The 15,122-nt window shown below is 32.8% G+C and overlaps 1 protein-coding gene across 2 annotated transcripts; it reads left to right on the top strand.

Moving 5' to 3' along the window:
* Positions 1 to 286: 286 nt before the first annotated feature.
* On the top strand, positions 287 to 14,207 carry LOC134696418 (sortilin-related receptor-like). Of its 2 annotated transcripts, XM_063558203.1 has the most exons (9): positions 287 to 385; positions 1,101 to 1,223; positions 7,437 to 7,556; positions 8,962 to 9,072; positions 9,713 to 9,832; positions 11,213 to 11,323; positions 11,610 to 11,735; positions 12,472 to 12,624; positions 13,374 to 14,207. In XM_063558203.1, the coding sequence occupies exons 1-9, from the start codon at positions 331 to 333 to the stop codon at positions 13,805 to 13,807; spliced, it is 1,353 nt and encodes a 450-aa protein (XP_063414273.1). In that variant the 5' UTR covers positions 287 to 330; the 3' UTR covers positions 13,808 to 14,207. The 2 variants fall into 2 exon arrangements, with proteins under 2 accessions (XP_063414273.1, XP_063414275.1); XM_063558205.1 differs by lacking the exons at positions 8,962 to 9,072; positions 9,713 to 9,832.
* The last annotated feature ends 915 nt before the right edge of the window (positions 14,208 to 15,122 follow it).

Genomic DNA, 15,122 nt, shown 5'->3' with positions numbered 1-15,122 from the left:
AAATTAAGGGAAATGTACGTTAACCTAAATTACTATTTTACTTGTGTGGCAAATTTATAATTGGTTTAGATACATTCTATATCGGTATTCAGTTTGTTTTATATCTATCCGATTAATGTATCAATCTTTTTTTTTTTTTTTAAATATTTGGAAGTAAACATGTAAAGGTAACTAATAGATGTTTCTGGGTAAAATTTCCAAAGAATGACTATAAATTTAAATAATTAAACCGACAAAACAAAGGTCAAATAAAAAAACGATAACAAAATCGAAAAAAATTAAAATATGAAAAATATACATATTTTTTGTTTTAATTTTAGTCTATTAAAAATGTGGAAACAGTTTAACTTTATGTTGATGGTTCTGATTGGACTCCATTTAGCAAGTAAGTATTAGTGAAATTAACGTCATATAAGATGGGGTGCTGCCTTTATTAGGATAGGTGGGACTATACTATATACACTATGAAGTTAGGGACGCCGTGTACTCAGAAGAAAAAAAATCTGTTTCAATATTAAAGACGACATGATTTTGGAGGTTAACCAGTTTTGATATTGCAATACCAATCTATATTGCTAGGTAAACAAATCAACCACGGGTTAATCTCGAGAATAACAGAAGAATGTTATTCTTGTTTTCATTTTTGATATAAAAAAAAGTCCACTGAAAAATGTAAAAGGAGATACCGTTTTTCCAAATATCATGCTTGAAACATAACAAAATGACCTCCATGTTTCCAGGTTTTGCATCTCTAATTTAATTTGTGTCTTTTGTTGCTGTACATCATACCCCCCTCCCAAAAAAAAAAAAAATAATTATACCTTATTGTTTTAAATTTGAACAAAATCATTCAATTAATAGCGTTAAAAACCTAAATTAAATTTGAAAAAATGTTTTCTGCCTGAAAAAAAACCCCCAAATTACCCCTCTCCCGTTGAAGTTAAAAGGTTGCTACCATATTGAAATATGCCTCACATATATGTATTTAACCATAAGGGCACGTTTAAAATGTTGTTGCTAACTTATAAGTTTTTGTGTCTATTTAAAAAAAAAAAGAGATGAACTAACATTACTAATACATCTTATTATTTATCATACAGAAGCAGACGATTGTTTAGAAAATGAACTAGAATGTAGGAGATCAGAACAATGCTACCCAAAGGAGTACAGATGTGATGGGTATGCAGACTGTAGTGATGGCACTGATGAATGTGGCTGTGAAGGTTCGTGACACACATTATTTTTGTATGTTGTGTAATTATTGTAGGTGTGAAGGTTCGTGACACACACTATTTTGTTGATTATTTATTTATTGTAGGTGTGAAGGTTCGTGACACTCACTATTTATGTTGATTATTTATGTATCGTGGGTGTGAAGGTTCGTGACACTCATTATTTTTGTTGATTATTTATTTGTTGGGGGTGTGAAGGTTCGTGACACTCACTATTTTTGTTGATTATTTATTTATTGTGGGTGTGAAGGTTCGTGACTCTCACTATTTTGTTGATTATTCATTTATTGTTGATGTGAAGGTTCGTGACACTCACCATTTTTGTTGATTATTTATTTATTGTGGGTGTGAAGGTTCGTGACACTCACTATTTTGTTGATTGTCTATTTATCGGGGGTGTGAAGGTTCGTGACACTCACCATTTTTGTTGATTATTTATTTATTTTTGGTGTGAAGGTTCGTTACACTCACTATTTTGTTGATTATCTATTTATCGGGGGTGTGAAGGTTCGTGACACTCACTATTTTTGTTGATTATTTATTCATTGGAGGTGTGAAGGTTCGTGACACTCACTATTTTTGTTGATTATTTATTTGTTGGGGGTGTGAAGGTTCGTGACACTCACTTTTTTTGTTGATTATTATTTTTTTAGGGTTGTGAAGGTTCGTGACACTCACTATATTTGTTGATTATTTATTTATTGGGGGTGTTAAGGTTCGTGACACTCACTATTTTGTTGATTATTTATTTATTGTGGGTGTGAAGGTTCGTGACACTCACTTTTTTTGTTGATTATTTATTTATTGGGGGTATGAAGGTTCGTGACAAACATTATTTGTGTTGATTGTTTATTCATTGTTGGTGTTAAGGTTCGTGACACTCACTGTTTTTGTTGATTATTTATTTATTGGGGGTGTGAAGGTTCGTGACACTCACTATGTTTGTTGATTATTTATTTATTGTTGGTGTGAATGTTCGTGACACTCACTATTTTGTTGATTATTTATTTATTGTGGGTGTGAAGGTTCGTGACACTCACTATTTTTGTTGATTATTTATTTATTGGGGATGTGAAGGTTCGTGACACTCACTGTTTTTGTTGATTATTCATTTATTGGGGGTGTGAAGGTTCGTGACACTCACTATTTTTGTTGATTATTTATTAATTGTGGGTGTGAAGGTTCGTGACTCTCACTATTTTTGTTGATTATTTATTTATCGGGGATGTTAAGGTTCGTGAAACTCACTATTTTGTTGATTATATATTGTGGGTGTGAAGGTTCGTGACTCTGACTATTTTTGTTGATTATTTATTTATTGGGGGTGTGAAGGTTCGTGACACGCACTATTTTTGTTGAATATTTATTTATTGTGGGTGTGAAGGTTCGTGACAAACATGATTTCTGTTGATTGTTTATTTATTTGGGTGTGAGGTTCGTTACACTCACTATTTTTGTTGATTGTTTATTTATTGTGGGTGTGAAGGTTCGTGACACTCACTATTTTGTTGATTATTTATTTATTGTGGGTGTGAAGGTTCGTGACAAACATTATTTCTGTTGATTGTTTATTTATTTGGGTGTGAGGTTCGTTTCACTCACTATTTTGTTGATTGTTTATTTATTGTTGGTGTTAAGGTTCGTGACACTCACTGTTTTTGTTGATTATTTATTTATTGTGGGTGTGAAGGTTCGTGACATTCACTATTTTTGTTGATTATTTATTTATTGTGGGTGTGAAGGTTCGTGACACTCACTATTTTGTTGATTATTTATTTATTGTTGGTGTGAAGGTTCGTGACACTCACTATTTTTGTTGATTATTTATTTATTGGGGATGTGAAGGTTCGTGACACTCACTATTTTTGTTGATTATTTATTTATTGGGGGTGTGAAGGTTCGTGACACTCACTTTTTTTGTTGATTGTTTATTTATTGGGGGTGTGAAGGTTCGTGACCCTCACTATTTTTTGTTGATTATTTATTTATTGGGGGTGTTAAGGTTCGTGACACTCACTTTTTTTGATGATTATTTATTTATTGGGGGTGTTAAGGTTCGTGACACTCACTATTTTGTTAATTATTTATTTATTGTTGGTGTGAAGGTTCGTGACACTCACTATTTTTGTTGATTATTTATTTATTGTTGGTGTGAAGGTTCGTGACACTCACTATGTTTGTTGATTATTTATTTATTGGGGGTGTTAAGGTTCGTGACACTCACTATTTTTGTTGATTATTTATTTATTGTTGGTGTGAAGGTTCGTGACACTCACTATATTTGTTGATTATTTATTTATTGGGGGTGTTAAGGTTCGTGACACTCACTATTTTGTTGATTATTTATTTATTGTTGGTGTGAAGGTTCGTGACACTCACTATTTTTGTTGATTATTTATTTATTGTTGGTGTGAAGGTTCGTGACACTCACTATGTTTGTTGATTATTTATTTATTGTGGGTGTGAAGGTTCGTGACACTCACTATTTTTGTTGATTATTTATTTATTGGGGATGTGAAGGTTCGTGACACTCACTGTTTTTGTTGATTATTCATTTATTGGGGGTGTGAAGGTTCGTGACACTCACTATTTTTGTTGATTATTTATTAATTGTGGGTGTGAAGGTTCGTGACTCTCACTATTTTTGTTGATTATTTATTTATCGGGGATGTTAAGGTTCGTGAAACTCACTATTTTGTTGATTATATATTGTTGGTGTGAAGGTTCGTGACTCTGACTATTTTTGTTGATTATTTATTTATTGGGGGTGTGAAGGTTCGTGACACGCACTATTTTTGTTGAAAATTTATTTATTGTGGGTGTGAAGGTTCGTGACAAACATGATTTCTGTTGATTGTTTATTTATTTGGGTGTGAGGTTCGTTACACTCACTATTTTTGTTGATTGTTTATTTATTGTGGGTGTGAAGGTTCGTGACACTCACTATTTTGTTGATTATTTATTTATTGTGGGTGTGAAGGTTCGTGACAAACATTATTTCTGTTGATTGTTTATTTATTTGGGTGTGAGGTTCGTTTCACTCACTATTTTGTTGATTGTTTATTTATTGTTGGTGTTAAGGTTCGTGACACTCACTGTTTTTGTTGATTATTTATTTATTGTGGGTGTGAAGGTTCGTGACATTCACTATTTTTGTTGATTATTTATTTATTGTGGGTGTGAAGGTTCGTGACACTCACTATTTTGTTGATTATTTATTTATTGTTGGTGTGAAGGTTCGTGACACTCACTATTTTTGTTGATTATTTATTTATTGGGGATGTTAAGGTTCGTGACACTCACTATTTTTGTTGATTATTTATTTATTGGGGGTGTGAAGGTTCGTGACACTCACTTTTTTTGTTGATTGTTTATTTATTGGGGGTGTGAAGGTTCGTGACCCTCACTATTTTTTGTTGATTATTTATTTATTGGGGGTGTTAAGGTTCGTGACACTCACTTTTTTTGTTGATTATTTATTTATTGGGGGTGTTAAGGTTCGTGACACTCACTATTTTGTTGATTATTTATTTATTGTTGGTGTGAAGGTTCGTGACACTCACTATTTTTGTTGATTATTTATTTATTGTTGGTGTGAAGGTTCGTGACACTCACTATGTTTGTTGATTATTTATTTATTGGGGGTGTTAAGGTTCGTGACACTCACTATTTTTGTTGATTATTTATTTATTGTTGGTGTGAAGGTTCGTGACACTCACTATATTTGTTGATTATTTATTTATTGGGGGTGTTAAGGTTCGTGACACTCACTATTTTGTTGATTATTTATTTATTGTTGGTGTGAAGGTTCGTGACACTCACTATTTTTGTTGATTATTTATTTATTGTTGGTGTGAAGGTTCGTGACACTCACTATGTTTGTTGATTATTTATTTATTGTGGGTGTGAAGGTTCGTGACGCACATTATTTGTGTTGATTATTTATTTATTGTTGGTGTGAAGGTTCATGACACACATTATTTGTGTTGGTTGTTTATTTATTGTGGGTGTGAAGGTTCGTGACACACATTATTTGTGTTGGTTGTTTATTTATTGTGGGTGTGAAGGTTCGTGACACACATTATTTGTGTTGGTTGTTTATTTATTGTGGGTGTGAAGGTTCGCGACACACTTTATTTGTGTTGGTTGTTTATTTATTGTGGGTGTGAAGGTTCGTGACACACATTTTTTGTGTTGGTTGTTTATTTATTGTGGGTGTGAAGGTTCGTGACACACATTATTGTTGTTGGTTGTTTATGTATTGTGGGTGTGAAGGTTCGTGACACACATTATTTTTGTTGGTTGTTTATTTATTATTGGTTTGAAGGTTCGTGACACTCATTGTTTGTGTTTGTTGTTTATTTATTGTGGGTGTGAAGGTTCGTGACACACATTATTTGTGTTTGTTGTTTATTTATTGTGGGTTTGAAGGTTCGTGACACACATTATTTTTATTGGTTGTTTATTTATTTGCTTAGTTAGTTGCCTGGCTTCTTCTTTCGTTTCTTTTCTATGAAAGAGTGCTTCTGAAAAGAGAGATTGGATATGATTCAAACATAAACCAGTTATAATTTAATAGAATAAGTAAATACATGTCTTATAATCTTTATTATATTATTCTGCTGTATTCAATTACCCTCACAATCTACCAAAAAAATTATACGCATTTCATAAGTATTTCGCCGTTTTATAATCGGAAGTCCTATGCGAAATCTAATCCTTTGTAACCCCAAAACGATACTAACGTTATGTTATTGGTAACATCCCATTGTGTTTGACGTTGATACCGAATTAAACTATTTACCGGATTCGTTATCTCATAAGCAACACGACGGGTGCCACATGTGGAGCAGGATCTGCCTACACTTCCGGAGCATCTGAGATCACGCCTGGTTTTTGGTGGGGTTTGTGTTGCTTATTCTTTAGTATTCTATGTAGTGTCTTGTTACTATTGTTTGTCTGTTTGTCCTTTTCCTTTTTAGCCATGGCGTTGTCAGTTTATTTTTGATTGATGAGTTAATCTGTCCCTCTGGTATCTTTCGTTCTTCTTTTATAACCAATTACAACGTTTTGATGCACGCGTTTTAAACATAGAATCATATTCATAACAGTGTGGGTGTGGCCATTGGTTGCCGATCTAAATTATCCCATTGCCTGGGACCGATTAGATGAACGTTTTTTTAAAACGACCACTGCTCACTATATACTTGTGAAAGACATTTAAACTGGGGGTCACCAAAGGTTCTCAACACCTAAATAAAGTTATTCGAAAACAAGAATAACACAATGTTTTGATATATATCAGTAATATAAATCAAAACATAAAGGTTATTCCTGATTGTTTTTTGAATTATTTTATTATTAAAGGCATTAAGAACCTTTCGTAACCCCACAGTTGAAATTATATAATTTGTAAGTAGTGAGTAGTGGTCGTTACAGACAAATGTTCACCTAATCTTTCCCAAGCAATGGGATAATTTAGGTCGGCAATCAATGGCCACAGCCACACTATTTTGAATATGATTCTATTACCTAGAAAGCATTATATTTAGTCCTGGTATCTATGACGAGTTTATTTACAACCACTGGGTCGATGCAACTACTGGTGGATATTTATTTCCCCAAGGGTATCACAAGCCCAATAGTCAGCACTTTTTGGGCTGACATGAATTATCATTGATATGGTTATATTTATAAATTAACTGTCAACAAAATTTTCATTTTTTTTTGAAATACTAAGGCGTTTCTACCTCAGGCATAGATTACCTTAGCTGAATTTGGCAAAACGTTTAGGGATTTTGGTGCTCAATGCTCTTCAACTTCGTATATATTTGGCCTTTTAAACTTTTTTTGGATTCGAGCGTCACTGATGCGTCTTTTGTAGACGAAACTTGCGTCTGGCGTATATACAAAATTTAGTCCTGGTATCTATGATGAGTTTATTCTGAAACAGCAAATTTAGTATAATTTGTAGAGATTAAAGTTTTAATACTATTGACAGCACACATTGTGAGAAAGTGGTTACCAATATAAGAAAAAATAACTATTACAACAGTTTGTGCACAATTTGTCAATTGAAAATACTGATTAAATTTGTTTAATTTAAAGTCCATCGTTATTTAGGTGGATCTGGAAGCGTTGTTGTTTATCAAGTGTTACACTATGTTTTGTCTTTTGAAATGTGATTTTTCTGTTTTGTTGCAGATTATGTTTGTCCGGGTAACCGGCTGAAATGCCCGGATGATGTTTGTGGAATGGAAGATGGAAAACTGTGTGATGGTCGTCACGATTGTCCAGGCAGCAAAGACGAAGAAGATTGTGAAGGTAAGAATCTCCCTCATGTAAAGTTCTGATTCCTTCCACGGATTTGGCTATACTTTTTCGACCTTTTGGATTATAGCTCTTCATCTTTTATATAAGCTTTGGATTTGAAATATTTTGGCCACGATCATCACTGAAGAGACGTGTATTGTCGAAATGCGCATCTGGTGTAAGAAAATTGGTACCGTTATTTTTATTTATTTTTTCTTGTTAGTTTGAGTCTTTTTTCATCTGAACAACTGAACGTTATGTTCTAATGTGTCAACAAATCTTAATTATATCATCAAATAACTAAAGACTATTCAAACATTGTATACTACGCAGGCTTCGCCGATAAATTATATATATTTTTTGTAATAGAAAATCACTGAAAAGAATATCCTATCCATTTACTAGCAAATAAATGTATCTATTATTTGATCGAAATCTTTTAAGATGTATATAAAAAATCAAATAACAAAAATACCGAACTCCGAACGAAAATTGATTCACATAAGAGGCATTAACAACCATCTTTAAAATATCACTGATACATCGAATGAAGAAACGTAACAGCAAAATAGATACATGAGAAAAATACAGACAACATGACTGAAAAAGAGCAAAAACATAGGTCATAAAAACAACACTTCAAAACACACTAAATATATATATATATAACAACACGAATGTCATCACAAACGAGAGAGAGAGAGAGAGAGAGAGAGAGAGAGAGAGAGAGAGAGAGAGAGAAAGAGAGTGTGTGAGAGAGAGAGAGAGAGAGGGTATTTTCAGATCAGAATTCCAGAGTTATGAAATGTTGATCTTCGACATGAATCATGTGTGCTTGTAATTCGCAGTCTTGTGTTCTTTCATTAACCGACCTAATTGTTATACAATATACACATTCACTGATTTGGATAGCCTTGAATCCAGATCATATTTTATACTGTGTCGATATGATACTGTCAGCGTTAGCAATCAGTGATCCCTGACCCAATCCTATGATTTTGATTGTCGTGTAGTACGCTGTCGACACAGTTGTTAATTTTATCCTCGAATTGTGGAAAGCAAATACAAAACAAACCAAGGAAAAAATCAAACACTACATTAGAAGTTCACTCTATGTAATTGAATGCGGTTTAAAGGTTAACATTTTAGTATATGAACCAAAGCTTTTGGCAAAGATTCTGGCGTTTAAAATTATAATCCTGGTACTTTTGATAACTATTATGTCTAAAGGAAAGGGGACATTTTTTTTAAAACATACGATTCTAAAGTATTGAAATATAACGAACGCCGGATGTATATTTATAATCATATAATATGCTGACAGTAAAGTTCAGTTTTCGTATTTTCATATTTGTTTGTTCATTATATGTTCTAATTGTGAGATAAAATAATATTTTATGTATGTTTTTATTAACAGCGTGTGTTGATGAAGCTTTTCACTGTTCAATAGAGAAAAAATGTATCCCTAGGAAATGGCGTTGTGATGGCATTGATGATTGTGATGGGGAAGATGAGGAGGACTGTGCGGGTAAATATAACTCAAAATGTTTTATAATATTATTATTGATTTGATTTTGCTATCAAACACTTTTAGTTTTCAGTTGCGGATCCAGTCATATTAAAAAGAAGGACCCTCTGGCAAGCCAATGTTTTAAGTGATTCGTTTAAAAAGTCTATAAGCATTTTTCATATATGAAAATCTATAAGGAGGCATGCCATACCCTGCCCTCTAAATTCTTCTGGTATTTTCTCTTGCCAATTGTAGACTGATTGGACAAAATGGGCTACCTATACTCTGAAACGGCAAACTAAGAACAGTCCGGTATACTAGTATATAATTCATAAATAGTTATTAAAAGTACCAGGATTATAATTTTATACGCCAGACGCGCGTTTCGTCTACATAAGACTCATCAGTGACGCTCAGATCAAAATAATAGTTATTTTTCAGTACTGTTGACCGTATACATAACAAAATAGTGGTACATGTAACCAATGAAAAACGAGAACGCTAACAATAGTGTGTGCACATTTTGTTTATTGATTTTACCGAATAATATTTGTTAAATTCCATCATTATTTAGGTGTAACTTGAAGCGTTCTTATTTATATCAAATGGTACACTATGTTTTGACTTTGAAATGTATTTTTTTCTATTATGATTGCAGATTTTGTTTGTCCAGATAACCAACTGAAATGTCCGGATGGTCTTTGTGGACAGGAAGATGGTAAAGTGTGTGATGGTCAAAGAGATTGTCCATTACAAAACGATGAAGAAGATTGTGATTGTATGAAACTTTATTCTTTTATTGTTGGTTTGGGTCCTTTTTCATCTGAAAAATTGAACGTTAAGTTTCTGTATAAAAATTTGTATAAGCAAATCTTATTCATATTGTCAAAATCTTTTTTGTTAACAGAATATACAAAAGAAAAAATATAACCAATCCGTTTACTGATCTTTACTTACAAATAAATGTATCTATATTTTGATCGACATCTCAAAAGATATATAATCATATCAAAAAAAGTAAAATAACAAAAATATCGAACTCCGTGGAAAATTCGATTCATCTAAGAGGAATTTTAAACAACCATCATCAAATCATCACCAATACACCGTAATAAGAAATCAGGCCAACAATAAAAAATATATAAGAGAAATGCAGACAACATGGGTAAAAGAAAAAAACCCAGAAAATATGGCCAATACAACCGACAGTCAGTCATCACACACTAAACATATAGCAATACGAATGTCACCACAAACTGAGGACAAACACGGGTGCTCCTAAACTTATGCAGAGCATGGTTCATTATTCAAAATTGTCAAAAGGTACATAGTTTGCAATATTTCTCACAATGCTTGATCATTTTGTTAGATCAGTCATTTTAGTTTTATATATTCTTAAAATGTAAAAACTTTATTTTAATTTCACCGAACAAATGAAATATTGTTTCAATTTCACAGCTTTTATTATATCTTCTTGATGATTTTGACGGTTTTCAGATAAAAATTTCGAGTTATAGAACGTTGATCTCAAACATGAATTTAATATGCCTGTAAATCGCAGTCTTATGTTTATTCAATAATCCAGTTAATTTCATAACCTAAACACATTCACTGATTTTGATAGCCTGGTATCCTGACCAAATACTTTGTCGATATGATAGTTACTGTCAGTGATAGCCATCAGTGTGTCAGGACACCAAACTATTATTTGGACGGTTATATAAAAGGTTCCCTGACACCGCTGTTTATTCAATCTTTCAAACGTAAAAATAAATACAAAAACGAAAACACTGCCGTCGAAGTTCAATCAATGCACTTTTATGCTTGTTTAAGGTCTACATTTACTATATGAATCAAAGATTTAAGCAGAGTTTATGTATTGAGAAATAGGGACCGGCTTTTTTCTATTGTTTTTCAAACATAAAGCTTAATCCATGTACCCGTTTAAGCATTGAATTGATATAAACCAACTTTTTCTAGAAAAGAGCATGCACAAATTGAAGTTTTAAAACTGTTTCAATCAGTCTTAATTGCCCATTTAATAAGCTGACAGAACATATCACATATAAATACATTTTTTTCTATATACTATATGGTAGTTCATTATATGCTTGAATTTTTTGCTGAAATAATAGTTTAAGTATGTTTTTTTTAACAGCATGTGTTGATGGTGCTTTTCACTGTTCAATAGAGAAAAAATGTATCCCTAGTGAATGGCACTGTGATGGAGTTGATGATTGTGATGGTGAAGATGAAAAGGACTGTACTGGTAATTAATAAGGCCCTTCGGCTGATATTAGAATCTTGGGATGATACGGCAGATGATACGGATTTTGCCAATTTTATTTTCTATCTAATGCATGTTAAGAGTTAGATACAAGTTATAATTAATCCCTGCAAGAGAAAGAGCACTTGATCTGTAAATCCTTGTATTCAATTTAACTTTCTTAATTTTTTTTTTATATTTGTATCGCTATCTTGTAAATGTTTTTTAAGTAATAAAAGTAATTTGAGTTCGAACGTAAAAAATCTAAAAAAAAAATTATATTCCACAGACTGTAACAATTATGAGAATGGTGCATTCCTGTGTACAGCAGATAGTACATGTATTAGATGGGACTGGGTATGCGACTCTTATCCCGACTGCAGTGATGGTGAAGAGGACATCGGATGTCCAGATGGTAGGTCTGATATCCCCCTTAAATTATATATCGGTTTCTACGTCTGACTGTTTTTTTAATTTTAAGATATCTATTCCAGTTGAATCTTGCTATTTCCATATGACAAATGAAAGAAATGTGTTTCCCTCGGGTTCAGTTTGTAATGCAGATTTGTTTTTAATCAATAGAGTTATGACTTTTGAACAGCTGTTTACTACTGTTGCCTTTATTTATCCCACTGCTTTCTTCAAAATATTGAAAATTAAACTTCAGGTTCAAGCAATTTGCCACACACTTATAATTTATTTTACTTGTATATCATCATTTGTTTCTTATCCATTAGTCATTTATGCATCCCAATTTTTTTTTCTAGATAAGACTCCAAGTATACATCATTAAAAAGCTTAAACATGAAAGTGAGAATGGAGATGACAATACAATTAATTTTGCTGTGAAACGCAACATAAAATGCGATATAAATACGTCGCGCGAAGTCGACACGATGTTCTGATTGAAATATGATGTTGAGAGTGGACTATGATGTATACATTGTTTAATGTCACGCCAATATATATTGCAGCTACTTATATTTACATATAGAGGAATAAATCAATTTCATTCCATCAAGTTTTTTTTTTAGGCTAAACAATGACAAATGGCCGCTGTTTTTGTTCTCTCAAGTTTTCCCATTCATTTCATTGATGTTTGCATGTTCCTATGTATATTAAAATTTAATTTAATATTTTTTCTCTTTCAGATGGGTGTGAAAATAATGAATTTAAATGTAATGATCCATATCCAAGTTTTCCAAAATGTGTTCCTGGGGATAAAATAAACGATGGAACTAATGATTGTGGAGACTGCTCTGACGAGAAGTTTGCTGAATCTTGTGTCCCTGGTGTCCCTGGGGGTATGTTGAATTTTGTTTCTCCGGGGTATGTTAAATCTTGTGTCCCTGGGGAAGTGTTGTATCTTGTAATCCTGGGGTATGGTGATAATACACGTGTTTACTATGTTTCCAAATAATGATGTTTAACTTTATCTATATAACGGAACTATAAATCATGTCCTACGAGTTGGAGGTTTGGCTAGCTATAAAACCAGACGTAACCCTTCATTTTCTTCTGTAGACATTGTTGACAGCAATTGTTTGGTTTAGGTAACAGTGTTGCAGTTTGACATTTGGCCAAACACGGCAGATATTTCTTATAACTTTATGCTATCTAGGTATCCATACATTATCAACAATCACGAAAAAAAGAAAAACTTATTTGAAACACGATACGCGATAAATGAAATGCTATTTGTTTAAAAAAAAACACTTATTCTAATGTTTCCATATTATTTTTGGCGCAAATGTCACTGTAAAGTATTAAAATTACGACTTACGGCCAAGTGACAATCGTTTCAATTCGCACTATAAAATATTATTTGTCAATTAAGCTTAATATTGCCTGTTTCAATGTGTGCAGCTCATATAGTGAGTCGTTTAGTCATCAATACATACATCTCATTATATTCCCGGATTATTTTTCGTTCGTTGTTATTTGTTATTGTTTGTACGTATGTTTTATTCGGAGGAGCCAAGTGCTATTGATTGATGAGCTTTGTTGTAATGTCATATATATGTGGTTATCCTTTATTACTTCTTTATTTTAGGACCATCACCACCGGTAATAAATCCACCAGCACCACAACATCCAAGTAGAGGTTTACAAAAAGCCCGTGGACAAATGATGAAGAAAGATGAGGGTACAAAACACACAGTAGCCCGAGAACAAAGGAGGAAAAAAGATGAGGGTACAGTGCACACGATAACCCGAGAACAAAGGAGGAAGAAAGATGAGGGTACCGTGCACACAATAAACCGAGAACAAAGGAGGAAAAAAGATGAGGGTAGAGTGCACACAGTAGCCCGCAGCAATAAAGATATTGATGCACATAGGAAATTTCTGACACGAGGCAAATCTAATTTGAAGGACAACTTGATAAATTATCTATTACACAGAAAGACTGATGACAGATTAGCTAACAGAATACTTAGTCGTAGAGAAAAGGATAAAAGAAAACCAAAAGCGAAGAAGCCAACATAACTTTTTTCTGCTCATTTATCTTATTGCTTCACACACTGCTCCAATTTTATTTTTTTTCTATATTTTATTATAACATTATTCCAAAGATAACGTCGATTGTATATATTTTATTTAGAATAACATGTCGTTAGAAAACCCGCTTCTTCAACTATGAAGACTGAAAATGATACATGCATATATGTTCTACAATACAGATAAATTCATATTCACAAGTGTTTAAAAAAGTTTTATTTTAACAAATGGTCTCCTAGTTTTCATGTGTTGTCATATATTGGAACAACTCTACTCTGTGACTGATTTGGTGTCCTATTTATTCTACAGCTCTTGATTAAGAATTCATTACTTGCTGTCATGTATCACTTGTATTATCCTTACGCAATAAATTACATTTAGCAAATAGTTTCATGTTCAGGTTAATAATCATCAATACCCTTAGGGAGCTATAATTTAATTTTTTACCCTATTCGATACTGCCTTTTTTATTCCTTTTAGTTTATCCTGCAGTAAAAAAATTACAAAGTTAACACAAGTTGTGCCACAGAATGTCGTCAAAACAGGAGTAGCTGCTCGATGGGAAATTTAGAACAATTTATAACGTAATAACAAGGAGATCAAAAGCACTAATTGTGAAGGTGACCAAAAATGTCAGTTCAGATAGGAAATTAAAGAAGCTTATTTATTTTGGCACACTTCAGTGTAACTGGTGGGGTGAATTTAAAACAGTAAATGTTTGTTTACTTTGCCATACTCCATGGCTTTGTACTTACATTCACAGTGTCGTCGCTTAATCGCGAGTTTGCAAAGAAATCTACTCAAACCAGTGCTAGGGAGTCAAAAACTTGTAGTGAGGTCAAAGATTTTGCTCTATGTCAATGGATTCCTTGTTATAACTTTAAGATGTTGAAAAGGACTAAAAGCGCTATTCCATTATCTTTCAATTATTTTTGCATTGTTGTGCATGTTCTGATGTTATTGTTATGGGTGTTTACCTCATATCGTTTCTTTTCTTACAACCAACATACTTTATCTGCTGTACTGTAAGCGTCTGATTAAAACGGTTGTAAATCAATGCGACATTATAACACATGCAAACATTAAAAAAACATGTATATGTCAGGATGAGGTATGTAAATGAATAACTGTCTATACTATATGTCAGAACCTAAAATCTTAGAAGACAATGATTTAATAAACTGTCCCCTGAGATCCTATTGTTACCGGTTGTGGCATCACTGGATGAGACTTGCCGTCGAATATAAACTGAAGGGTGACTCTAGTATAGCAACACTTACCATTCCGGTGCACTGAGTGACCC

The sequence above is a fragment of the Mytilus trossulus genome, chromosome 14 (genome assembly GCF_036588685.1).
Source record: "Mytilus trossulus isolate FHL-02 chromosome 14, PNRI_Mtr1.1.1.hap1, whole genome shotgun sequence".
Classification (NCBI taxonomy): Eukaryota; Metazoa; Mollusca; class Bivalvia; order Mytilida; family Mytilidae; genus Mytilus; species Mytilus trossulus.
Note: the sequence above shows the minus strand (reverse complement) of the source record. Positions and strands in the feature narration are given on the sequence as shown.

Bases quoted from the DNA above. Each gene is read 5' to 3' on its own strand.
- LOC134696418 (XM_063558203.1), top strand. From the start codon at position 331: ATGTGGAAACAGTTTAACTTTATGTTGATGGTTCTGATTGGACTCCAT. The intron at 1,224-7,436 runs GTTCGTGACACA...GTTTTGTTGCAG, and splicing joins TGATGAATGTGGCTGTGAAG to ATTATGTTTGTCCGGGTAAC. The intron at 11,324-11,609 runs GTAATTAATAAG...TATATTCCACAG, and splicing joins AGATGAAAAGGACTGTACTG to ACTGTAACAATTATGAGAAT.